General features: G+C 35.0%; 1 protein-coding gene across 1 annotated transcript in view; it reads left to right on the plus strand.

Moving 5' to 3' along the window:
- SBF2 (SET binding factor 2) overlaps window positions 1–25,680 on the plus strand; it is a 290,062-nt gene that overhangs the window by 228,924 nt on the left and 35,458 nt on the right. Inside the window, exons 22-28 of the mRNA XM_010563796.1 lie at window positions 3,644–3,839; window positions 5,041–5,168; window positions 7,443–7,618; window positions 8,562–8,710; window positions 12,616–12,814; window positions 14,874–15,070; window positions 20,309–20,446. Of these exons, the coding sequence (XP_010562098.1) occupies window positions 3,644–3,839; window positions 5,041–5,168; window positions 7,443–7,618; window positions 8,562–8,710; window positions 12,616–12,814; window positions 14,874–15,070; window positions 20,309–20,446 (1,183 nt within the window). The remainder of the gene's footprint in view (window positions 1–3,643; window positions 3,840–5,040; window positions 5,169–7,442; window positions 7,619–8,561; window positions 8,711–12,615; window positions 12,815–14,873; window positions 15,071–20,308; window positions 20,447–25,680) is intronic.

Consider the following 25,680-nt stretch of genomic DNA (forward strand, 5'->3'; position numbering starts at 1 on the left):
TGAATGGCCCTCAGTCTGCTTTATTAAAATGAGACAGATCTTCCAGAACACAAATTGTCTCTCTCAGTAGGAGGAAAATACATCTCCAATGCAAAAATGAAAATATAATGTGAAGCCTTGCGGCATGCTAAATAAGATTTTTTTTTTAAGAAGGAGCACATATGCATAGTAAAGAGCCATTTGTAATCTCTCTTCTTGTATGAAAATACCGTTATCAACTATGTGACTGAAAAGTGTATGCTACCCAAAGTCATACATCATTGTAAAGAGAGGAAGTAAAGTAGACAGAGGTATTCCCAGAAATATAGTCAGAATGAACAACTGAAAAGGCACGTCAGACATATCAAGGATAAAGAGAAAAGGACTGTGGGACTGTGTATGGGGAGCCCCTTCCAATCTGAGACTATGTAAAGAAAAATGTGAAGAATAGTAGAACTTACAAGGAAGCATCTACTTTAACCCTCACATGTGTTTATATGGAAAATTAGCTCAACTTTAACTTAGCATGGAAAAAGCATTTACAAGATACCTAGTCCTTTAACATCAGGTGTTAGGTCACTAGTATCGGCTGCCAAATTCCTTTAGTCTAATTTCCTCAGGCTATAATATAATCTGACTATGTGCCATCTACCTAATTTGCTTCAAGCAAATGCTAGAATTAGACTCCAACATGTAAAAACATGAATGTTTCAGCTGGTCTGGAAACTGTTTATATAAAAACTTGCCTCACCTGAACATTCTAGGAATTTGGAGAATATCACCTGCATCAAGCAATGAGCTGCATGTTATTTCTCAATCTGATTTATGCATGTTCTTATGTAAGGTAAGTGGTTAAGCTAAGGAGAGCAACTACATTAAAATCAGTAAACCATTCTGAAGAAACATGGAAGATCGTATAGTGTAAAAAAGATCTAGAAAGAAATTACGTTATTTGGATCTGTCCACATTGTGCTACTTGTATATTTCAGTAAACAGCATTCAAAGCTCAGTTGCTATAATCATAACTCTCCTTAAACCCTATTGAGTGTAGTTATTTGCTTTTTCTTTTTAAATTAGTATATAATTTAAATAACTGAAGAAGTTTAATTAAAAAATCTAATAAGTAAAGTTTTGACTAAACATTATTTTTTAAGTTATTTTTTCTTCTGTGTCTTCATATTTCTTTCTGTGCCTCTTCTAGGAGAAGAATTCTGTAGGTCCAGACCAGGATAAGACAGCAATGGACCTGGCTGCTGAGCAGTTGCGATTATGGCCAACTCTTAATAAACAAATGCAGCAGGAGCTAGTCCAGAATGAGGAAAGTACAGTTTTCAGTCAGGCAATTCATTTTGCTAACCTCATGGTCTACCTGCTAGTACCACTGGATACTAGTAAGAACAAGTTACTGAGAACATCAGCTACTGGTGACTGGGAGAGCGGAAGTAACAGTATTGTCACAAACAGGTGGGTACACAAGTTCAGTGGTAATCAGTCAGGATGGGCCACAGTTTTCGAAAGCTTCTTAGTTTTCAGGGCTTATTCTAAATACGAGGTTATTTCAGTATCTTCTCTTCTTTTCAAGTCCATTAATTAAGGAGAGCAGAAGTCTAACATGATTCCTCTTAAATAACAGAACTTAATCTGGAGTAATTTACCACCATTTAAAAGAACATAAAAATTTTGTTGTCAGAGTAAGAATTTTTAAGCTAGTAATGCAAATGTTGAACACAAGCATAGGGTGTGATGAGAAAGAAAACAGCAGCCCAAAAACTACTCTGTTAGTTTTTATATAACTTGAAAAAAACAGTCTATGAACCTAAAATCAAGAAAGCATTTGTATAGCATCCATAAAATCACAATTTCTGTGCAACAGCTACAAGGAAGAAAGGCACTGACTGAGGTCACAAAAAGCAAGAGGGCTAAACCACTGTGGCACAGGTTAAATTACTAAGGAGGCAGGAGGAGTATAATGCCAGTTACATTCCCTAGCATGCAAATCCAGCATAAGAAATGCAAATTTTCATAACAAGCCTTCCTCCCTCTCTATTTATTGTCTTAATTATCACCTATGGTCTGTGAGAATTCCCACCCAAATTGTAGAACACTACGTGAGAACACTGACATCAAGCAAAAGATAGGCGGCTATCAGTATCAGACTCCCCATGGCTACTCATTTCTGCTGACTAAACATCTCTAAACTCAGACATTAGGACATGCTCAGTAGACACGTTGCGGTATATGTTGCAATATATGAATCTGGCCCTTAATATTATTATGGGAGGCATTTTTAGATGTTCAAAGTCCATCTCCCACTAGCTGGCTTGCATTTTCTATCTGATGTACAAAAAACTTTTCTTATGGTCTTTTTAGCTTTTGAATGCTTTACTCAGCAACCAAAATATTAATTTAATGTGTCTTTCTCTATGTAACTGGATATTTGTTTGCCGTGGGTTGCAAATAATGTACTTGACTCTATGAAGAGAAGACATAGAGCGAGCTTACTTCCAAGGAGTTTTTCTCTTGTGGGCCTGTCTGCACTGGACTCATGGAGGGAAAGTTCTCCTACGTCGTCATCCGTGCAGTTCTGACAGTGTTAATGACAGTGAAAATACAATGTAATTGTGGTACCACCCTATGCTTTTAGCAAGGTTTATGTATCGTAACTAGAAAAAAAACCCACAGCTTGTCTGTGTCTAGCCAGGTATCATATGTGCATCACCAGCTGAATTTTTCACACTTGAAATTTCTTTTATTTATGTCTATAGTATTGCAGGCAGTGTTGCAGAGAGTTATGACACTGAAAGTGGATTTGAGGATTCTGAGAACAATGATGTTGCAAACGCAGTCGTACGCTTCATCACCAGATTTATTGGCAAGGTTTGCACAGAGAGTGGAGTTACACAGGATCACATCAAGGGCCTTCATTGCATGATACCAGGTGAGAATTGTGGCAAAAAAAGTGGTTTGTACTCTTTCTTTTTTCTTTTTTTTCTAGTGAGAGAAGTGCGCTTTTTAGTTGCAGTTACTTTCAGTGAAGTTAGAAGGTTAGCTTTCTTTTCTAGACTATAATTGCTGTGGAATTTCAAATAATTATTCCCTTGATGTTTAAATTTGAGAATTTCAGAATATCAGAGTTTCAATTAAATTGCAACTTTCTCTTTCATATTATGTGAGACTTTATGGTGTTACTGCTTTCCAGGCATTGTAGCAATGCACATAGAGACCCTGGAGGCTGTCCATCGTGAGAGTAGGCGGCTTCCACCAATACAGAAGGCAAGTGTTATGAAACATATTTGTATTCTTTATAAGTATTAGAATCATGCAATGTAGTCATCTTTTCTTCCCCCCGTATAGTGTTAGGAGGAAACATCAAAACATTGAAAGAAAATTTCCACCAGTGATAAATAAAGTGCTTGGCTTTGGTCTCATGAAATATGAACTTCTGAAACTAGTAGAGCCAAACTTCTGATCGTAAACAAGCTGTTGCATGCCCACTGTTTTTTGAGACCCATTTCTCTTAGTTGAGTCCAAACTCCATCTCCCTTCTTTGGACTTAGTCTTATAACAGTTTTGTTTTGAAGCTTTTTAAGCCAAATATTATAACTAGACTGAGGTATAACAGTGGTATCACCATTACACTTACACTTTGATTTATTTGCATCAGCCCAAAATTCTACGACCAACTTTACTGCCAGGAGAAGAATTTGTTTGTGAAGGTCTCCGCGTGCTACTGGATCCTGATGGCAGAGAGGAAGCTACAGGAGGACTGCTTGGAGGTCCTCACATCCTCCCTGCTGAAGGAGCTTTGTTCCTTACCACTTACAGAATTATATTTAAAGGCACTCCTCATGATCAACTGGGTAAGACAAATTAAACAGTGGTACTTGTGGTCCTTAAGATAGAAAGGACTTTGAGCTGGCCCATTCACCTATTCAAGCATCAACATCAAAATGTATATACCTCACAGTATAATTTTTCATGTTTATCAGATAAGAATAATATCTTAATACAGGTTTTTATTACTAGATATGACAATGATTGATTTTGATTTTGCATTTAACTTAATTAGAACTTATTTCTTCAGATGAGGCATTAGATGCCAGATGTTTGTTTATTCCTGCATATTGGTAGATATTTTTAGAGTGTCTTCTTCAGTAATTTGTGTAAAATAAAATCATTGTGTACTTGTCTTAGAGGAAACTTCAGTAGACTGTCACGTGGTATTATGGGCTTTTACAGACTATGTAAAGTTGGAGACAGAAAATAAGGACATTCCTGACCATACTTTAGTAATTTCCATAGACTTCCGAATGGACAAAATGCTTAGTGTCTTTGTTATCTCAGTTCCATCTGTAAAATTGGTCTAATCTGCTTTATAGAGCAATGTTTGTAAGCTGCTTCACCGCTAAGAGAGAACGTACATGCTGTGTGAGATCTGCAGCTTCCACTACCCCTAGCTTTTCATTCAGCACTTTTTTTCAGCCACTGGAAGTGTGTTAAATGAAAACTATTTATGAGTTAGTATTCTCCCTAAAATGATTAATAATAAATTCAGTGTTCTTTTTAATATGTAATGGAAATAGCTCTTCTGAATGATAACTTTCATATTTTGACATCTGCCATTTCTAAGCAGATTGTTGTTCAGAAGTATAATTTTATTGTGGAAAGTTCATGGTCATATGTAAAGATAGCAGTGTATATTGTTCATTGTTTATAAGTTGTATAATGCAATATGAAATTTGAGTAAGCTTGAAACTCTTTCTTCACCCCCAACCCAAGGTAGATTTTGCAGGTGCATTTCCATCATGCAGAAAGTCTCAGAAGGAAAGAGAATATTTTTCTAATCATCCCAGCTTAAATTAAGCAGAAATTCAGATTACAAATACTACTTTAGGAATTTACCAACTTTTCAGGTATTTTTGCCTGAAATTAATTCTGTACTGTTATTTTTGTGTTGCTTTGTACTTACTCGTTCCTATCTATTCAAAGTACAATGTGACCAAACCAGATCTGGTTCTGTGATCTAACAAGTATCTGTAAATACAATTTTACGGTCCTCAGTTGGAGAGCAGACGGTGATCCGGAGCTTTCCTATTGCATCTGTTACGAAGGAGAAGAAGATCACTATACAGAACCAGCTGCAGCAGAGTATGCAGGAAGGACTGCAGATCACTTCAGCTACCTTTCAGGTAAAAGGAAGTTCTGTAAAAATTTATGTGACAACACAGTTAGCTCAAAATACTTATGAGCAGCACTTTGTCCTGGTATTTACATCTGCCCTGTAAAGTCAATAGAGAATGCAGTCCTCTCATAGAAACCCTGGCATTTCTTGGCCCAGTTGATATTTACAGAGGATTACCATTTTCATATTTGATTTCTTTCACTCCTTTCCTCACGTTTCTATTTTGGATCCAGTAAAGGGCTATTTTGGGTCCAAAATTTCTTAATGTGAGTAAGCAAAGGCCTGGGCAGCCCAGTGGAAACATGCTTTCTCTATTCTCCAGCTACATGGAATGAATATGGAAAAGCTATAAATAATGTTTTTTTCTCCAGACTTGTCACTTTACTAGCTTTCTGTAAACATCCATGGCAGAAAGTCATGGTATGTCCCACATGGAAGCTGCACTTCCAGGAATCTTTAGGGTAGTCACCATTGGCCAGAACCAGTGAGCCTCTGTATGACTTGCACAGATCCTGGTAGTTTCCTGTCTGTAGGATCCCCTCTCTGTGTTCAGCAGAAGCAAGTACTGCAGGGCGATTGACAGTGATGGACTTTTAAGAATTAGGAATCATGAAGTCTCTGAAGTCTTCCCTAAATGTTTCTTCTTGGTGGTGATCTTAACTGTGGTCAAACCCTAAGAGATGGAAAGTTGAAGACAAAGAATTTTATACCATGGACTGAAAGTAGACTACGGTACTTAAGATATGAAATATTTTGTTGGGTTGGCTGACTGCAGAAGTATATTTTCATTGAGAACAATACATTTGAAAACACAATAAAACAGATCATCAGCATTTTACTAGTTCCTTACAATAGTGTACATTATTTAGCTAATCATCCTTCAAAATCCTATTCAAAAGCATAAGATTAGGAGTAAAAGTGAGTAAAATAACCATAAGAAAGTTGTTCTTGTGGACTTTTGAGAGAACTTCATGAGGACTTTTATTTTCTAGAAATCTTTTTACCAGAATAGTTAGCATGCTTCAACGATGTGCTAAATACAGACACAGCTCAGTGTTTTTAGTGCTGGATTCTGGTCAAACATCATCTTTGTTTAGCATAGTTTTGTATTAGGTTATGAGAAGAAAAACAATCAGCAAACAGTTTACTCTCTGTTCCCTTTATAACAGCTAGAGTTCAATACAGTATGGAATAGCCCCTCCTCTTTGTTTATTAATTATTACTTTCAGAAGATTTTGGCTGCAGTTATGCAATTTAATGTCTTTAAAACTTCAGATCAGTGTAACCCCTAAAGATTCGAGAGCTCCTTTCAAGGAGGGCCTAGAACAACAGAGTTATTAGTCATTTGGAAAGTATTTACAAAACAAGTGAAATTAAAAAAGCAGTGATGAAATCCACCTTCTAGATGGCAAACAGAAGGCATTCAAAAGGTGTATAGGTATGCACTCAGAAATAAAGCTCTAGGACATTTCTTTCTTTGCTTTTTTTCACATTCTTAAAGGTTTTTTAGGCCCTTTTATGGATTCCCTATTTTCACTCTCTATTTTTTTTTCTTTCTTTCTTTTTTGGTTTTTTTTTTCCCCTGAATTGCTGACTGTCATCCTTTTGGCTGAGGATGATGGGATGGGATTTTTTTTTTTTTCCCCCAAAAAACCTTTCAAAAAGTGTTTTTAGTGGGGTGGATGGAACAGTGTGAAATAGCACAAGGTTAGTTCCTTTTTAAGGATCAGATTTCACTATTACAATTTTATTATTAGCAGTTTTCTATACTTCGCAAGGTGAGGCAAAAACTGGAATGACTAAGTAATGGAAGTATAATGGTTGTGACGTATGAATGCTGAAATTGCTCGTTTGATGAGAGTCTTTGAAGTGCATTACCAACCTTAGTTCCTATATGGGCAGAGCTGGCAGAATATTTCCAAGCTAAGCTGTCCCATGTGACTAGTATTTGAACTGTTGTAGACATATTAGTGCCAGCACTACTACTTTTTATTTTATATTTACCAAAATATTTCGTGTTTGATATTATGAGAATTCCAGATGCCTCTTAGTGAAAATACCTTAGTATTAGGACATAAATGTAAAAGTTAAATAAAAAAATCAATAAGCTGTATAATATCCCTCAAAATCAATACTATATATGTACTTATATTTGTATTTTCTGATGGGCATAGTACTGCACAAGTATGGGTATTTTGCGAATATATTTTAGGATCTTCTAATTTCTTTAATTCTATAATGTTTTTTTCAGTTTCTAATATGTCATGTCTTTAATATGCAGTTAATTAAAGTAGCATTTGATGAAGAAGTAAGTCCTGAAGTGGTGGAAATATTTAAGAAGCAGTTAATGAAGTTCCGTTATCCTCAGTCTATCTTCAGCACTTTTGCATTTGCAGCTGGACAAACAGCACCACAGATAATTTTACCAAAACAAAAAGAAAAGAACACTTCATTCCGGTATAGTCATTCTTCTTCTTTTGTTACTGATGTTTGTGTTTAGTATTAGTCAAATACATTGAATAATCTGACAGCTTTGTAGAAATGCAGTCATTCAATGTCATTCAAGCAGTTTTCAGGAAAGTCAAAATAACTGATTGCTATTCTGCATCTTTTTATATTTACTGAATAAAAGTAGATTAGTATTATAAACATGTCAATTTGGAATAGCAATATATCATTTATCCAAATTTCTGGCTGCAGTAAATTTGAACAAGCTTCTCCTTTACATTTTGAAACACACACAATCTAAGTAGTATCTTCAGCAATGCAAACTATGCCAACATACAAACCAGATTTCTTGTGTATTACTTTATAGGTTAATAACCTAATGTGGGTTAGAATTAATTTTACCCTTAGTACAGTCTGTACAGTTGTCCTAGTGGTTTTTAATCTAGAGTTTGAGCTTTGGGTCCTCTTTTGAATTTTCTGTTATACATTAATTTTTACTAGACTAGCTGGATCATTAGTCTGTTCCAGAGTGGTAGTTCCTGTGATTCTCTGTTGGTTATTCATTGTTGACACAGGAAAGTAGAATCCCAAGCTAGTCATGGAATCCTAAAACTTTAAGGTAATTTCTATCTTTCCTGCCTTTACTTTGTCAACTTCATAGATCTATCACATTGCTAGCAAAATACAAATACCTACAGAAAGATGATGGTTGCTTATTCATTACCATTAGACAGAATAGACACACATTTATCTCAGTATAATAAAATCAGTGTTTAAAAATTAATATAGGAACTCATTTTTCTGGAGGTTATAATTTTTTGTCGTTATATTAAATGAAAAATTATGAAATCCATTTTATTTGGGTAAGCGGGTTCATCATAAAAATCTGTACATGCTATTGGGGAGAATCATATGCATCTTTCTAAATACTTTTATTGCTATGAATTTATAGTACTTTCTCAAAAAGCATTGTAAAAGGAGCAAAACGTGCTGGGAAGATGACAATTGGACGCCAGTATTTATTAAAGAAGAAGACGACAAGCACAATAGTGGAAGAAAGAGGGAATCGCCCAGGCTGGAATGAAGATGATGATATCTCTGGTAATAGTGAAACATTTTTTTCCATGTTGGTTGACAAGTCTATCCTATTATGCTTCCATTCCAGTATATTGAATAAGAAATGTCTTCAAGAAGAAATCAAAGTCTTCCTAGACAGGAAAGAGAAAGGTTTCAAATATGTACATTTACTAAGTGTTTTCTTTTGTGATGACGACACAAAAGAGAAAGTTGACTTCATTCGGTGGTGAAGCAAAATACTAGATTATTATTTTTTAATTATCATACTATTTGCATGTAGTATGTTATCATTTTTTACATCATAATAGCGTAGATGGAACAGCACAGAAGCATGCTGTACCTTCCATTTCTCTTTAGACGTCATGACATCTGCAATTAGTCTATGATGAGAAAGTAGTAACTGGTGAGATTCAAGAAAGAGCAAATACTATGGGAGACTTTTGCAGATGTGGAAGTGACAAATGATTTCTGAAAGCAGCAGAAGTCATTACTACTGAAAATACCATTTTTCCAAATTTTGGTTGAAAGGATTTGGGGACAGAAGGTAGAAAGTGATTTGGGCACTTTGTATAGTTTGTGTCATGGTGTGGAGTTTGACTTTCTTCCAAATACTTCTTTTCCTACCATGTGCTGCTGTCAGTATATCCTTATCTGGACCAGTGCTAATTTATAATAAACCACTAGAGGGAACCAGATTCTCCTGTACATAAACAGGTATTGTTTTGTCATACCATTCTTTCTTTTTAAAAAAAAAAAAAAAAAAGCATTTCAGATAACGAAGTGTTTATCAAACACTAATAATTTCTTCAAAACATCAAACAAGTCAAATTTTCCTTTTGAATATTTTCTCAGTGAGCAAGGCAACTTACATGACTTATGAGCAGATATATAGAAGTTGTCTGAAGCAAGACTGTGTTACTACACTGTCTCTGTTCTCTCTGAAATGGAAGAAAGCCATTCCAGGAAAGCTGAAAAATATTGATTCTCTTCTTTCATTCCAGATAAAAGTGGTGGAAAAAAAGGCAAAAAAAAAAGGATTACAAAATGCAGAGTGTCTTTAAGTGCTGAAAAAATTACATTCTTAATTGCATTTCCAGCATCTTCCTTAAGCGCTGAGTTAGTATGCATTCTGATGTTGCAAATTCTTTGGGTCAGAAGCAATTCTGCAGGCTGTACCTGTGTGATTTTGGGATGATTTTGTGTCCTTCACCTAGAGACACCAAGCACAGTCATTCCTGTGTATTCATACTTCTCTTGATGGTGAAGAAATTTTAAGAGTTTTTGCGTTGCTGATGTACAGAACAGCTACGTTCTTCCATGAACACTGGTGGTACAAAAATCAGTGATAGTCACTTTTTTCCTCCCCTAACAAAAATATGAAAATATAAATTGTGAGGCTTCCTACCTGCTGCTTTCCTGCTGCTGTTTTGACTGGGAACATGTAAGGTGATCAAAGTCTGACAGTTTGCTTTTCTCTCCATTCTGCATTGGCACCTTGGGTATAGTTAGCTGGCAACAGTAGTAACTCTTTGCTTCAGATAGAGTACAAATAGCCATAGGAAATTTGCTATTTAATCACTGCAGTTTCTTTTGTATTGACTGCTGCGAATGACTTCTTGTTTGCAAGTCTCAAAAACTGAAGTATCGGAAACTATGCAGCTGTACCAACAATGAAGCAAATGGGAACCATCTGCAGCAGGTGATGCATTGTCTTAAAAAAGAAATTTTAAAGATAGGGTTGGAAGGAACTTCAAGAGATCATCTACTCCATCTCTCTGCCGCAAGGCAAGATCAACATCTTTAATGTGTTCCTCATAGATGTTTACCTAACTTTTCCTTAGAAGCTTTCAAAGATGAAGGTTCCACAACTCTAGGCAATTGGTACTAATGCTTTAATCATCCTTAATGCTGGAGAAAAACAAGCAACTTTCTGATATTCAGGCCTAAACATTTCCTTGCCACAATTTAAAGCCTTCACTTCTTATTCTGCCACCATATACATATAGAAGAGATGATTCCCTTCATTCTGATTGCAGTGCTTTTTGTATTTATGGACTATTGTAATATTTCCCTTCTCTGTTCTTTTCTGGATATTAAATATCTGCAGTTCTTTCAGTTCTTTGCTTATTAGTCTTGATAGACTTCTGATCATCTTCATTGCTCTTTTCTCAGTCCTCTTTAGCTGGTCCACATATAACTTGCAATGTGGTTTCCAAAACTGGGCACAGTACTCTAGTTATTCGCTGTTGCTAATGAACACTTTCCTTCCAATTCCTCCCCATCTTCTTATTTTCAGCGTTTAGAATCTCATCACTACTAAACTCTGTTTCCTATAGGTGATCATACTGGTGTATTCCATAAAGCAGGAGACCATAAAACCCACTTTTACAAACAGTCATATCTCAGGAACAGTAAAATAGAGGGATTATTCCTTTTGTTTTCAAAATCACATTAAAAAGAATCCATTTTAAACTTGAGACAGCAAAACATCTTCATCTCCCTCTTCAGGTTAAAGACACTGATATAAGCTCTTATAATGTCTAGCTTTTTATGCACAGGAAAATGTTTTGCAAATTCTGATCACCAACATACCTGCTTTCATGAGAGAAAAATGCATTTATAAAAATATGTTTCAAAAAATGCACCCTCGTCTTACCTGAGTCAGTTACAGCTTTCCATTCAAAACTGTTAAATACCAACTTTCTGCATGCCCTCAAACAAAATTATTTCTAAAACTAATTTAATTTGTTTATCAATAGTGCTCTTTATACTTGTAAAAGTTTTGTAACTTCCTTCTTGCCATGACAAATATGAAAACACAGAAAGAAGAGGAGATATCCACAGCGTTAAACTCTGTATTAGTTAGGTCAAATAGAGAATTGTTGGTTTTGTTTGCTGAGCCACAGGGGCAATAAAATTATTCATTTAGCTTTTATGCTAAGATAAAAAAAAAAAAAAAAGAGTGTATGGGTTGTACTCCTCTAATTTCTGAATGTTGACTACTGCCAGTAAAATTTTAATTGTATCATAATTTTTATTTTTAAAATAATTTTAATTTCCAGTTTTATAAAGTCCTATTTTACATTTAAATCCTTATATACTTTTCAGTGCCTCTTTCATGAAGATATACTTCCCCTCATATGCACATATTTCAATGCTTGAGGTGGTAGCAAGTAACTGATACATGCTGTGAACAGTAAACCTGCTTTCAGAAGTATTTGGAAATAGTCGGAAGTGTCAATAACAGGCAGGTGGCAGGTTTTGTACAAAGACCTTGCTTGACTTGAATTTCAGTGTAGTTTGAACTTGTGACATGGTTTTTATCTCTCACGGTTAAAGGTTTTTTCTGCTTTGGAAAGTGCAGCTGATGTGCACGGCTGAAGAAAGATGTTTGATATTCAAACTGAGGCATTAAGAAACCAACAGTCATCTGTTGTGAAATTATGACACAGAAACTTTTTTTTTATTTGAACCAAGCCTTGAAAAGATAATTGTTACATCTTTTGAAGGTAGTTTAAAAGAATTGTGAGGTCCATTTTATCTTGGATGTTTAATGAATTTATGCACACATTTTTCATTATTGTCTTATGTACATCTTTGTATAGCAGTTGTGAGTTTAACAGGTTTTCATAAATTGTTGAAAGAAAGATTATCTGCCTTCAATTCAGTTCAAATGAACATGAGATCACTTTTTCCAGGATTTTATCAAGAAAGTTGTTGGCCGTGCCAGTCACAAGTGCAGTAGGTAAATGTGCTATATATTCAAGTTTTCTGACCAAAATATTATTTTATTGCTTATGATTTCCAGAAACTGTGGTTTGTATGTATTAGTTCTTGTCATTTGTCACTGACAGTAAGACAAACTAATATTTTGTTCAGAAGAAAATAGCATGGTTTTCTGTGTAACTCTTAAAGATTTTTAACTTTAGTTTCAGATGACAGCGAGCTGCACACAAGTGGTACCCTAAAAGCATCAGAAAAATCAACAATGGAGCAATTAGTAGAAAGAGCCTGTTTCAGAGACTATCAACGTTTGGGACTAGGAACCATCAGTAGTAACTCTTCTCGCTCAAAAACAGAATACTTAAGAATAACTGCACTGAATAGGATGTATTCACTTTGCAGGAGGTGAGTTTACCAATTCAGTTAAGTAGTTGAAAATAAAGATGACAGAGCACGCATACCACATGATGTAGCCAGTTAAGCAACTTACTCTGAGAAAATTTTTGTCTATAGTAGCAATGTTCAACCAGTGACCTTGAAGCTATTTGTATTCCACTCAGAGATTCATCTTCTGGTGGCTGCATATGTATTCATCAGATTCAGAAAGACTGCCAGCAATGGTAGCCAGAAGTGAGCTTTCAGAACTGCCCCAGAAGCTCTGTCAGATTAATGCAAGTCTTCCTTCCCAGGTTGTTTCTATAGCTTATGGAAAGAGGGTGCCCTTGGGGCTTTTGGAGAACACTAACCTAGATACTCTGAATTGCCTTTTGAAGGAGTTTCTCTGTCTTGGCTTTCTACACTCATGCCTAAATCATTAGGCTATTTTTCAGCTTTCTGACTTAGCCAATAAAGTTAGCTGGTAGAACGCACTCTCGGTATGATTTCTGTAACTTGCTGTGTTGGTTCTGGAAATTATTTATGTAATACATTTGCATATAAAATCTGTTCTGTTGCTAAATAAAAAAGCAAGCCTCAGAAGCAATTATACATAACTATCATCTTCAAATAAAAAATACATTTTAAAATTGAATTCATGAAGGTATCTACACTACTTTAAAAGTTTGTTGTGTGCTGAAAGTCACATGCTGTGTTTTAACACATGAATGTTACTAACTCCTTTTTTGTTGTGAAAGCTGATGTAGTTTACTACCACTACCCACAAAAATTCTTTTTAATAATAAAGCATATCTGCATGAGTCATATCAGAAGAACATTTGCATTCTCTAAAGCCAGTTTTGGCTAGTCATTGCTTTCATTATGGATAATGAAATCACCAGTTCCTCATGGAAGAAGGGCACACAAGAAAAATATTAGATCCTTTCTTGTTTTCTGACTTATCTAGAGTAGCAGACTAATAACTGGGTTTGTTCAATCACCATTGAGTACAATGTAGATGAAGGCATTAAATCTGTACATTTTCATTATGCTTTGAATGTTATGCAGACAAGTCTTTCCTCCCCTAAAACCACCAGGTTTTAATATTTTATAGGATTTTTTTGAAAAGATAATTAATATCCAAGTTGATTACAAATCTCAGAATATAAATACTTATCTAGTGCCATATTAGTTTGGTTACTGTGTTTTAAGAAGTAGACCGTAAATATCATGTACATTGATTTTGTATGAGGGCAGTTAATAAATGTCAAAGAACTGAATTTACAGGAACAGTGTATATTGCAGAGGAACAAAATTGTTTAGTAAGCCTAACTTTTCCCTGCTCCTTGTCTTAGTTTCTTCTCAACATATTAAATTGGCATTTAAATTGAGTATTTTTTGGAGGAGATAGAAAATAATCTTTCATATTGCTTGAATCCTTCTTTCACTAACATGAACACAACTACCGTCTTGCTGGGTTTTCTATTTTAAAGGTATTGTGTCAGTAAATTTCCTAATCTCTCAGTGTATTGTAGTGTTTTTAAAAGTACACAAAAATGAAGTTTCAAATACACTGTTCCAAGGAATTTGACTGTAAAATTTAACTGTATTTTGACATAAACCAAAACCTATTGTTTTAGTTGTGATACTTTAGGCAATCTAACATTCTTTCCTTTCAGTTCTCATATTTCATATACAAGCATCAAAACAAAATTACCACATCATTTGCATGCCTCAAAATTCTCTTTTCTGTTGTGCTCAAAAATATGGCTTCATTATAGTGACAGATAAGAGTTATACTAAGAAGAAAAATACTATCAAATAAAATATAGCCTTAAATGGAAAGAGACTAGTACTGATAGCCTTACAATTTTTTTGTAATTAAAGTTGGTTTTAAAATGCAGTTTTCTTTACCAGTCAATGTATTTGCTAGGATTGGACTAAAACTAAATAAAAAATAATTCTAGCAGTTGAGGTATTTCCATTAAGATGTATATTTTGCTTGTAATTTTAGGAATTTTTTTTAATTGTTTAAAACTTTGAAAGCAATTTTAATTTTTCAATTTTTTTCACCCTTTTGGTACTACAGTTATCCTGGGCTTCTGGTAGTACCTCAGTCTATTCAAGACAGCAGTCTGCAGAGAGTTGCTCGCTGTTACCGTCACAATCGCCTACCAGTTGTCTGTTGGAAGAACACTAAAACCAGTACTCTTCTACTTAGATCTGGGGGCTTTCATGGAAAAGGTGTTGTTGGCCTCTTTAAATCCCAAAACACACATACTACAGGTGAGTTGATGCAGCTGGGCTTTCTGTATAAGTAATTTTATGTAGAAATACTTATTTTTCTAGAGGAAATCAGTGATACAATTGAATCAAAAGTCTCAGGATGTGAATGGTTATCTGATATTACATTAGTTCAGTTTAATTACTGTATGTCAAGAAGCAGATCCTAAATGGTTTGAAAGTGGTTCAAAAACTGTCAGAGAATAATTTGAACAGAGATTATATATGTACCAAAAGTCTTTGGTAAAAGCTGGTATCTGCCAAAGGCAATGCAAACTTCCCCTGTTTCCGTTAAATTATCTTTTTCCTTTGCACTGGTTTATGTAATAAGTGTATGTTGTCCCTTTTAATAGAGGATTGTATAAAATATTAGAGAGACCATTATCCATTGCATTTTCTCATGTTTTTCATTGTAATACTAGTTTAACTTTTATCTTTCTTTTATAAAGCATAGACCTGAACAATTCTAGTTGCAGTCTTTGCATTAAGTAAATCTATTCCTTTGTGTAATCAAGATTGGACCAGCACAAGATTTATCAGAATAAATTTATATAGGAATTAATTTTTCAGAAGGATATAACATTAGGGCTACATTAATTTTGGAAAGAACATTAGTTGACTTTTCATCATTCACAGACAGTGTTTAGGATACTTATTGTGACTGCCTGGATTTCCATCGCTTATGCTGACAGTTTCTTCAGAGTTAATTTCATGCCAAGAGTGAATTTGGCATATTGCTGAAGAAAAAGTATTCTTTTTAATCAAACTGATAGTTGTTCAGAAATTATCCTAGAATTAGGCCATATTTTTTCTTTTTTGAGAAAAATAAAATGTGAGGTAGAATTGGAATACCAAGAACTCATTAAGGTAGCAAAGAAATTCCTCAGTCCTGTTTATGTGTTTGCATTTCAACCCAATAATGACTAAAATGCAATTAAAAGGTTTGACTCTACTGAATAGTTTGTTCTATAGAATTTTTCAAAACCTGTAACAAGCACACTGTACAAATATGTGGAAGTCGCATAAAAGTAGTTTGAAAATTACATGATTTAAATATTTTCTGCATAGTCCTGAATTTTTCCTTCACAGAGTATCTTTATGAAAACCACAATTTTCTTTCCTGTAAAGAACAGTTTATACCAGACATAATGTTTAGCTATATGAGGGCTTGTGTATATCAAATTCACCTTTAAAATCTCAAAATTTCAGAGACATTATAGAAACATTTTTTTACATCAGACAGTGTCTGGACCAGCTATTAACACTAATCTGTAAATCACTAATTATCTGCTGAGTATTCATTGCTATAGCATTGATTCAGTGTGTCTCTTCAGTGTTTTGTGGGGGTGTTTTTTAGTTGGAGTGAGGAGCAAGATAATGAAATGAGTTTTATATAATGCGTTTTTGTTGAAAACCTTCATAAAATGAGTCACTGAAGTACTACCAATAGTTAACACAGCAGCTGCAAAGCTATAAGCAACACCAGTTGTTCCACAGGTTTATGGTGTGAATCCTAGCATGGTAATTCAAATGTTAGTCTTATAAACTGATTTAATACTGATTGTCTTAGCTGAAATACTGGCCAAGTATCTTTAACCTAGTATAAATAGAATAAATTGAAAAAAATCTGCAGGAATAGTCTGCAAATTATATAAAGACAAACACTTCCATGTTTTCTGGAGTAGCTACCATTTCTATAGGCATAGAAGTATGAGAGCCTTCCAAACCAAGATCTTCAAAGCCTGACCCATTAAAGCACGTTTCCTGTGTAGGGCACGTTTCCTCGTTGCTTTTGTAGGTGGTTTCTTTTTTAATTTTATATAATCTTTTATATTGCCATTGTCATACTTGGAGCAGGATATTAGGCAAGAGATAATCTGATTGACAATAACTGTATCTGTCAGACATTAGCTTCTGGAGTTACTGTTTCTTTTAAAATGTGAAGAAAATGGAGACTCTCCTCAGGAAGGTATTGCAAGGAAAATGAAAAATATTTATAGGATATTTATTTTATTCATAATGAAGTTGAAGCATGGTGAAACAAAACTTTTGAAGAAACTGATCAATAAAGATAGTTATACACAGGTGCATGGATTTGCCTCAGTAGGAGTTTTGTACAATGAAAGTCTATACTGAAAAACGCATTGTGATGCAAACTAAGAGGACAAAGATAAGTTAAATTCAAGTTGACAGATGCATACCTTCCTAAGCAGAGATTTCATAGGAGTAGATTTTTATTAGGCGGTTCTGGATTGCTACACAGAAAGAAAGAGGACCTGCTGGAATGTAATGAACATTTTTGTGATTTCCTGTAACACCATGCATTAAGCAAGTTTTCAAAGCATAGTTGAGATCAATGTGTTATACAAGAAGCACAGAACATATTTTTCACATAAATTATGCCCAGTACAGAATTGTTGTGTGGAACCAAACTACATGTGCAACAGAATTGTATTTTTCTAGCAAAGGATTATTAACAGATGTTTGAATATGAGATGGAGAGTATACAGGTCTTTTCAAAAGTTCCTTTGAAACATGAAAGTTGGTTTCTGAATTTCACTTCTGCCTTTCTCGGAATTTTTTTGCAGAGCATTGTAGTTCTAAACATGACATTCTACACCTGAATTGCCAAGTATTGGTCAACTGCCATGTAGGAAGACCATTTATGTTTCTTGTATGTAGTAACAGTTACCTTGATACAGGCTGGATTATTGACTATATTAGGACCCGTTGCAATATAAAGATGGAGCAACCTGCAACCAGGTATATAGAACACATATTGGCAGCTGAGGCAATCTTAACTGCATTACTAAGCAATGCATTTCTTTCCTGGGATTTATAAAATTGCTATCGGGATCTCCATCCCCATCTTTTGTTTAAATCCATGCTGTTGTGATGGCCTTCATGTATGATACAGCCCTTAAAAGATCAGTCATTTTATAGAAATCCCTGTTCACCTGTGCAGGTAAGGGGTTCATGCTTTGAGTCACAAGTAGTCTTTCATTCCTTTATACTGCTGTTAACCACTGTGTGATGGGATGATTGGTGGTAAGTTTGAAGGGAAGATTTTCCACCTATAATCTTTCACAAGGACATTATGGCCCTCAATCTTTAATTCAGATATCTGCCCAGTTCAATAACAGACTTTCATATAAGTCAAACTATTCGTCTCCTGAGTCTCTTTCCTAAAAACAGAGGTGGAGGGGAAAAAAAGCAAGATGTTCCTAAAACACATACAATACTCTTCACAAAATAAAACTTTTTAAGTGCAAGTGGTAAGGATGTTATCCTTTCATTTAGATATTTCGTTTCCTCTCATTTAACTAAATTGTTAAGACCTAAATGGACTTTTTGTGGCATTGCTTGAAGGACTAGGAGACCCAGAGGTCATTCAAGTGGATTTCAGGATGTGTAAACCCCGCTTAAGAATTGAAGAGAAAGTAGTGTTTTTCTTCAGGCTTATTCCACTGTCAGACGGAAACAGCATGATGTTTCCTGCTTGTACATTTTCTAATCACTTTCTAATTGTATTTCCAATTCAGACACTAATTTTAACAGGGCTATTTAGATACTAATTTTAAAAGGGCTATCTTGAAATTTCATTTGCCACCTCCAAGTAATTAGGTTACTGTCTATTAGTCTCCAGCATAGACTATGATTGGATCATCACTGGAGAAAACAATTGTGGTTGATCAAAATGTGCTTAATCAAATTCTTTGACTCTCTCTCTCTCTCTCATTCCAAATCTTGGCTCTTGTGGTCAACATACCAAATCCTGGTTTAAGCAGCTATGACATTTTTGTCCTATAGTGAGTCCAGAGGTGGCTGCAATAAACTAAAATTCAAAAAATTTTGTTTGGCATTTGAAAAAAATCTGACTCATTGAGACTGGACACATTTTTGTGGTCATAGTATGGCCTAGGACCTGACCTTCATCTCCCCTTCCTGTAAGTCCTTGCACCTGCACACAAATTGGTGGCGTTTTTCTGGTTAAGATCAATTTTTCTTATTATTTTTGAGGGATTTTTCCTTGGTTCTGTGTTTTGTTATTGGTTTCTTAACTTTTTTAAGTCTTAAGGTTGTCTTAAGTGGACTGTCTGTTTAACTTCAGTACTTTCTCAGAGCATCATACCTTCTCATCTTGCTTTTTTTCCCTCCACCTCTGTTTTTAAACTGTGTCTGTTTCCTCTTTGGCTTTGCTTTCATCCATTCTTTTGCAGCCACTTCTCTCTCTGAAATGGTCCTCCTCCATGCCTCCAGCAACTTATGCAACATCAATAACAACTGGAAAATTATTCTGTTTCTGAGATATGTAGAGTAGTCATCTGAAACTACATGCATGTAAAGGATTATTCAGAGGTTTTCAAAGAAGGAATTGTGGTTCTCACAACAGTGCAGCCCCCCTCCTATAAATTACCTAAGCATGTGGGAAGACACTTCTTGACGTTACCTGCTGGTGAAGGAGCAGGTAGACTGTCACTAGGGAACAGGAACATGACTTTTTATGATTGGAGATCCCTTAACATGTGTTATGAAGGTGTGCATGCACTGTGCGTCCTCTTTCCTCTCTCCTTTATTCCATTAAAAAGGTCAGATTCTGGGGGTAGGGTACCTGAAGGACATGCAGATTGTGTCCATTGATGTCTCTAAATGCAGCAGAGTGCATGAACACTGGTGTCTTTTGATATATGTATACTTTCAGTGAATGTGCAATATATCTCAAGGAACTTCCAGTTATAGGTAAGTAAACTTCCTTTACTGGAATGAGGAAGAGCTGGTTGACCATGGTTTTAACTTACTTTTGTTAAATAAACAGTTCTACCTGTTCTCTACACATTTTTTTAAAAGGCTGAAATTTGCTGACCAGTAGCACAGACTTAGAAATGTTGCTTTTTGTTCTGAGAGTGAAAGGACAACTACATCATCTCCATTCTGGTTTTATTGATTGATCACTGGCTAATGATGAATGTTTTAAGTAGTGACCATGAGGTAAAAGACTCTTTCGGAAGTTTAGCTTTGTGGAGTGGAGTGCAAGAGAACATTGCTGGGTGCTGCTCTGCAGCCGGGTGATGAATATCTGAGCATTCTTTGTCATCAAATGAATGGCTTTTTGAACCTTTGATAGACAAACCATGACATTTTCAATCTCTGCTTTACATAATAAGCTTTTTTATTTTGCTATTCTATGTGTTTATAAATGTACTTATATTTTAATGTATTCCATTCTTCTTGTGGCTCTAGCTCCTGCTTCTTTAGAATCTTCAAGCAGTATAGAACAGGAAAAATATCTACAAGCCTTACTGAATGTGATATCCGTCCACAGCAAAATGAATGGCAGTAATACTCTCACTGTTAGACCAACAATTGCTCTATCTCCAGGTAAAATTGGTTTATATATTTCTTTAGTTTCTTTGGTTTCTTTTCTATGGTTAAGTTGAAAAGTGAGTTTTCTCTGATTTGGTGTTAGTTCAATGTCCCTTATGAATTCTATTGTTTCTTTATTGTTACACTTTCTAGATAGCTTGTTCACTCTTAGTTTCTGTGAATGTCTTTTCCGTATGTAAAGGATGTCTATAATCTTTCCCAAAATATTTTTCAGTATTCTTAATCTGACAGTAAATGATTATCCACCTGTGGGTCATAGTTTTTGATGAAATTCAACTGAGTATGATGGCCAGTCTTGAGGCATTAGTAATTTATTACAATTCTGGAACAAATAAAACAAAGGTTCTCCAGAATATCAAAATGCCAAAACTTTCCAGGCTCTTTTTATATCAAATGCAACAATTACATTATATAACAGAATCAAAAGCAAAGATGCACTTTAAAGTCTTTTATAACATTAAGCGTATTGAAAACTGTATATTGAATAAGAGACTGCCAAATTGAAGAGAATGCAAAATACTACTCTATTGCATATAATGAGAAAATATGAGATTGCAAGCTCAGGTTCTACATGAGCAGATACACTGTTTACCTGCAGCAGCAAAGAAAGGTATATAGGCATTTTCATGTGTTTTACATACTCATAATAGGATTTTAATGTCATTTCCAAGTAGAGCGTTACTTGCAGTGAAAACTCTTTCAAAATACACTATTTGAGCTAAGCCTCTGTGGAGGCATGAAGCAATGAATCCATGTTTCATTTCAGTTGTTATGTGATGAAACCTGGTAAGGTTTACGTGAAGGTAACCCCAATGTCTTAGAAAGAGGAGTATGTGACTTGAAACTGTGTCTGTCTTGTCTTATTCAGTTAGTGGTAATTGGCCTAATATAGCCAAACAGTGGCTTTTCTTGTAAAATAACACCATTCCCAAAGTGTGCATGCTTTGCTTCATTTATTGTAAAATATGTCGATTGCTTAGCTGTATCTAACATCTCCATACTGTTGCCAATGTATACATCTGACTTAAAAAATAAATCTGAAGTACAAAATTGGCAAGAATTAGCTGTATTGCGTGAAAAAGGACATTTTATCAGTTATGTTAAGTGTTAGTCTGAGTAACACTGTAGTTTTTTCATCTTCTATTCTTTTTCTGGCTGACTTTAGGCACTGAAAGGAGGGCTTCAAGAATGTCTACTGTATTTAAGCAGGTAGTGCCAGGACATTTGGATGTAAATCTATCCAATAGCTTTGCTCGAGGAGGTTAGTAAGACTAGCTCAAAGTCTATTATTTGAAATAATAAATGATAACAAAGTGTTAGTGAAATAAAAATAATGACACTGCTTACCGATTCATTACTCTCTGAAACAACAAAATACAGATTACAGATTAGCCTTAGTCCATAACATTATTTAAGTATCTAATTTCTGTTTAAATCCTGTACTTACCATTGAACTAAAGCTTGCTTCATGTTGGAAATTAGTGGAAAATTAAGCACTCAATTAGGAATTATGTTTCTAAATACTTTGTGATTCATCCATATTTTTAATTTGTCTAAAATGTATGGCCTGAAAATGCATATTTTATATTAGGATTGAATGCACTTTAGAATCTCCAGTTACAGATCATTCTGGCATTTGGCTGAAGATTAGCTGATGCTTCATAAAGATACAAATAATCTATCTGAATAATTTTACCCTAGGTAAAGGAGGGAGTTATGTGGCCAGGCATAATAAGTAGGGAGATAAAGTGCGTTCTTTGGAAATTGTTATGGAAATTGTTATTCTTAGGTACAGGGGCTTCTCAGTGTCATTTCTACAAGAAGCTTTCATTCTGTTAAGTGGATTCCAACTGGTTTTACTCTTCTAGTCTGATGAAATTGTTATGATTTTATATGTGCAATACATGCATAAGTTAGTGCATCAAATTCCTTAAATATATGTTAGGATAGGGATGAATCTATTTCCCAAAAGGGAGCATTTTGTATTTCATTTATTACCTTTTATCTCTGAAGGCTCCTCTTAGAATTATTGCTAAGCGTCTAAAAGTTGCTTTTCTTCCTTTTCAATGCCTCATCTAAAATTAGTTAGACTTACTTTGACCTGCTGAGGTCCATTCCAACCTAAATTATTGTGTGGTAGAAAAACTGTAGCTTCATATGGGGAAGAATAAAACAATTTTGTAGAGAAAAACTTCCAAAAGAGATGGACGGGATTAGAGAAATGAAGGAAGGAAGAAGGCAGGAGGGAGGGAGAAAGGAAAGAAGAAAGGAAAATACTCAGAGCTGTATAGAGAAGTTGTGTGAGAATTGTAGCAGAAGGGAAGAGAGGAAGGGCAGGTAAATGGTGATCACCAAAAAATGGAAAATTCTGTGCAGTTTCATTAATCATAGTATGTGCATATTTTATATCTAAAAGTTCTGTTTATGTTCTCTGTTGACTGTCTTGTTATTGTAGTACATAGAGATGAAAAAACATAGTGATTTTAATTTGATAGGTAAAATGGCTAGGGACCTTAGAGAACAGGAGTTAATAGTGTCTGGAATTGTTAGATGAATTGGTGGCTGTGCCCAGCCTGACTTTGTACTGTGAAATAGTGAAAATGCTGGGTAGTTGACAGCAGACAGGTTGTATTCCATCCCCTCGTGTTGGGACAAAAATGCCAACAGCAAAGTGGTGCTGAGGGGCAGTGAAGGTGCTCCAGATAAGTAAGGGAAAGCTTGCTGGTTGACTGCATGGAATTTGTCTTTTGAAGATAGAAGGATTACTGAAATAACTGTTGCTGGTTTATGGGATTAGAGTTTGTGGTAAGTGCAATAGGATGAGTTTGTTGCTACTCAGTGAAGAAAACAGGAGTCTTAAGGCAGTATTAAGTCACAGACGTGTTGTTTTGTTGGACATTGAACTCTCTTGGATAAATTTCAGCTGTAATCAGGAAAAGGGCAGAGAAGTTATCTTGTGTCTCGCTGGATTCACGCCACACCTGCTCTATATATCTGAAAGGTGTAATTACAGCCCAGTATCTGCAGTCTATTCACAGTTCAGCAGGATACATGAGGACTTTGCTGAAACGTAAGAATGTTTGACAAGTACAATGGGAGCCCTAGTGAAGGTGAGAAGTTGACAGGGTAAGAGAGACCAGGGAAAGGGAGCATCTCCCTGTAGAGAAGTAAACACTAGGGTTTTTAGATTAGCTAACCCAATTTGTTTAGAAGAAACTCTAAAATGCACAAAGGATATAGAGTTGCTAAAATTGTTGTTCTCAAATTGATTCACATGATTTATTATTGCAAAGTTTTTTACTGCTTTTTCACAGTTAGTTTTATTTCACATGTGAAGTAGTGTCACGAGACTGTATGCGGGACCAAAAATACAGGGTTTTGGTCAGCTGAAAAAACAGACTTATGCACGCAGTCTAAAAATGGTGATTTCTTTCTCCTTCATATTCCTAGAATCTTGCACTCTGATTTGATTTTGAGGTCCATCAAATTATGTACCTAAAATAGACTAAAACAGTTTTTTAAAAAAGCACTAAGGTTGGGATTTTTAATTAAGCTAACTTTCAGCTGGATAGAAGCTTTCAATAAAGTATTCAGCAGAATGATTTAATTGTTACATTTCCTTTGGTATTATAATTATGGAAAAACACATGATGGCTGTGCTACATGTTTGAAACTATTGCAATGACAATGAAAATTACTCTTTTTTGATAAATGGGTACTTCCTTCCCATTTTATATTGGTTTTCTGGCTTGATTGATGTTTTGTCTTGTGATGACTAAGATTTGTGCTGTCTGATAAATCATGTGCTATAAAGAAATTCAATTTATACTAGATCTTTGGAAATTAATAAGTAACCCTTTTCTTTTCTCCTGCAATGTGTCTCGCTGCAATGTGCATTCCATTCCTCCTCCTTCTGTCTTAACTGTTATCTACCAGTGCTTGGGTACAGAGATAAATGTTTCACTCATTCAAATTCCAAATCAGCAACTAAGGGAAGAGTCCATCAAGGTACTGTATTCTGTGTCCTGAAAGCACATTCTTTTCTACCATCTCCATAACTACTACAATATGTTAATACATGCTAAAGTGATACTGACAGAAAGCCCTGATTCTGCATTAACAAAATTTTGGTGTTTTAGTTCAGCGTTGTGGTTTTGTTTCCTGTCGGGGGGGGGGGTTGGCCATTGAATGTATGATGCAGTGACAGTGATTAGTCGCACACTTCACCATGTTATTCTTTAATAATGTTATGATCTAATGTGGAGTGATATGTAGAAAATTTTCTGTCTGAAAATTTTAAACAGCAAAAAAATAATTCTTCAAAAGAGCATTTAGTACTCCTACTGCTTTAGAAAATAGCTAAGAAATACTGTTACCTAGTCAATGAATGTTCTTTCCAAAATTATTCTTAATTGAAGTGAACAGGAAAAATTTTATTTCTGCCAAATTAGAAAGTCATAATAATATGGTATATGCCAAATAATGAAAGCTAGATACTGCTAACAAAAAATTAAGATATTAGGCAGAATTAGAATAGGAGTATAATTGTGTCTTTTAATCACTGTTATCCATCACTGGTAAACATGTTCATCTGCATGTATTTGTAACCAGTTTTGTTACTTTTGATGTGCTACAGGCACTAATGATGGCCTGCATTTGTAAAATGTTAGAAGGTGACACTGTCTATTTTTATATGTATCATCTTTGGGGACAGTTGTCGGTGTTGGAGCTAGCGTTTTTTCATACCAAATGAAAAGAATTTTTTTCTCGTATTAAATGCTTGCTGTGATTTCTGCTTGCTGAAGTCTTTATTATTTCAGCTGTAGTTGTTGAGATGTGGAACAAAAGTTTATACTACACATATTACTTTACTATGTGAGGTATTTATAAAACTGGCTGTCTTTGAAGTGGAAATTGTTTAGAACTGTTACCAATTCATATGTTCCTAGCCAACCGTTCTCAATTACTACTATTTGTTTGCTCACATCTAAGACTAGCAGACAGGCAGACAGGCAGACAGACAAGCTAAACTGTACAGACAAGTCCCTGTTGAGGATTACTGTACAGAATTTTTCTTTAATAGAAACGTAATCCTGCTTCTAAAAAACAGAATAAAATTATTAGGTTGAGCTACCTCAGTGGAATTTTACTGTTTTCTGCAGCTCTTCTACTTCTATGCAAGAAATGTTCACTATGCATATTATTGGATTTTCCTGAAGGGGTTGGGG

Source organism: Haliaeetus leucocephalus, unplaced genomic scaffold, assembly GCF_000737465.1.
Source record: "Haliaeetus leucocephalus isolate CR32 unplaced genomic scaffold, Haliaeetus_leucocephalus-4.0 Scaffold173, whole genome shotgun sequence".
Classification (NCBI taxonomy): Eukaryota; Metazoa; Chordata; class Aves; order Accipitriformes; family Accipitridae; genus Haliaeetus; species Haliaeetus leucocephalus.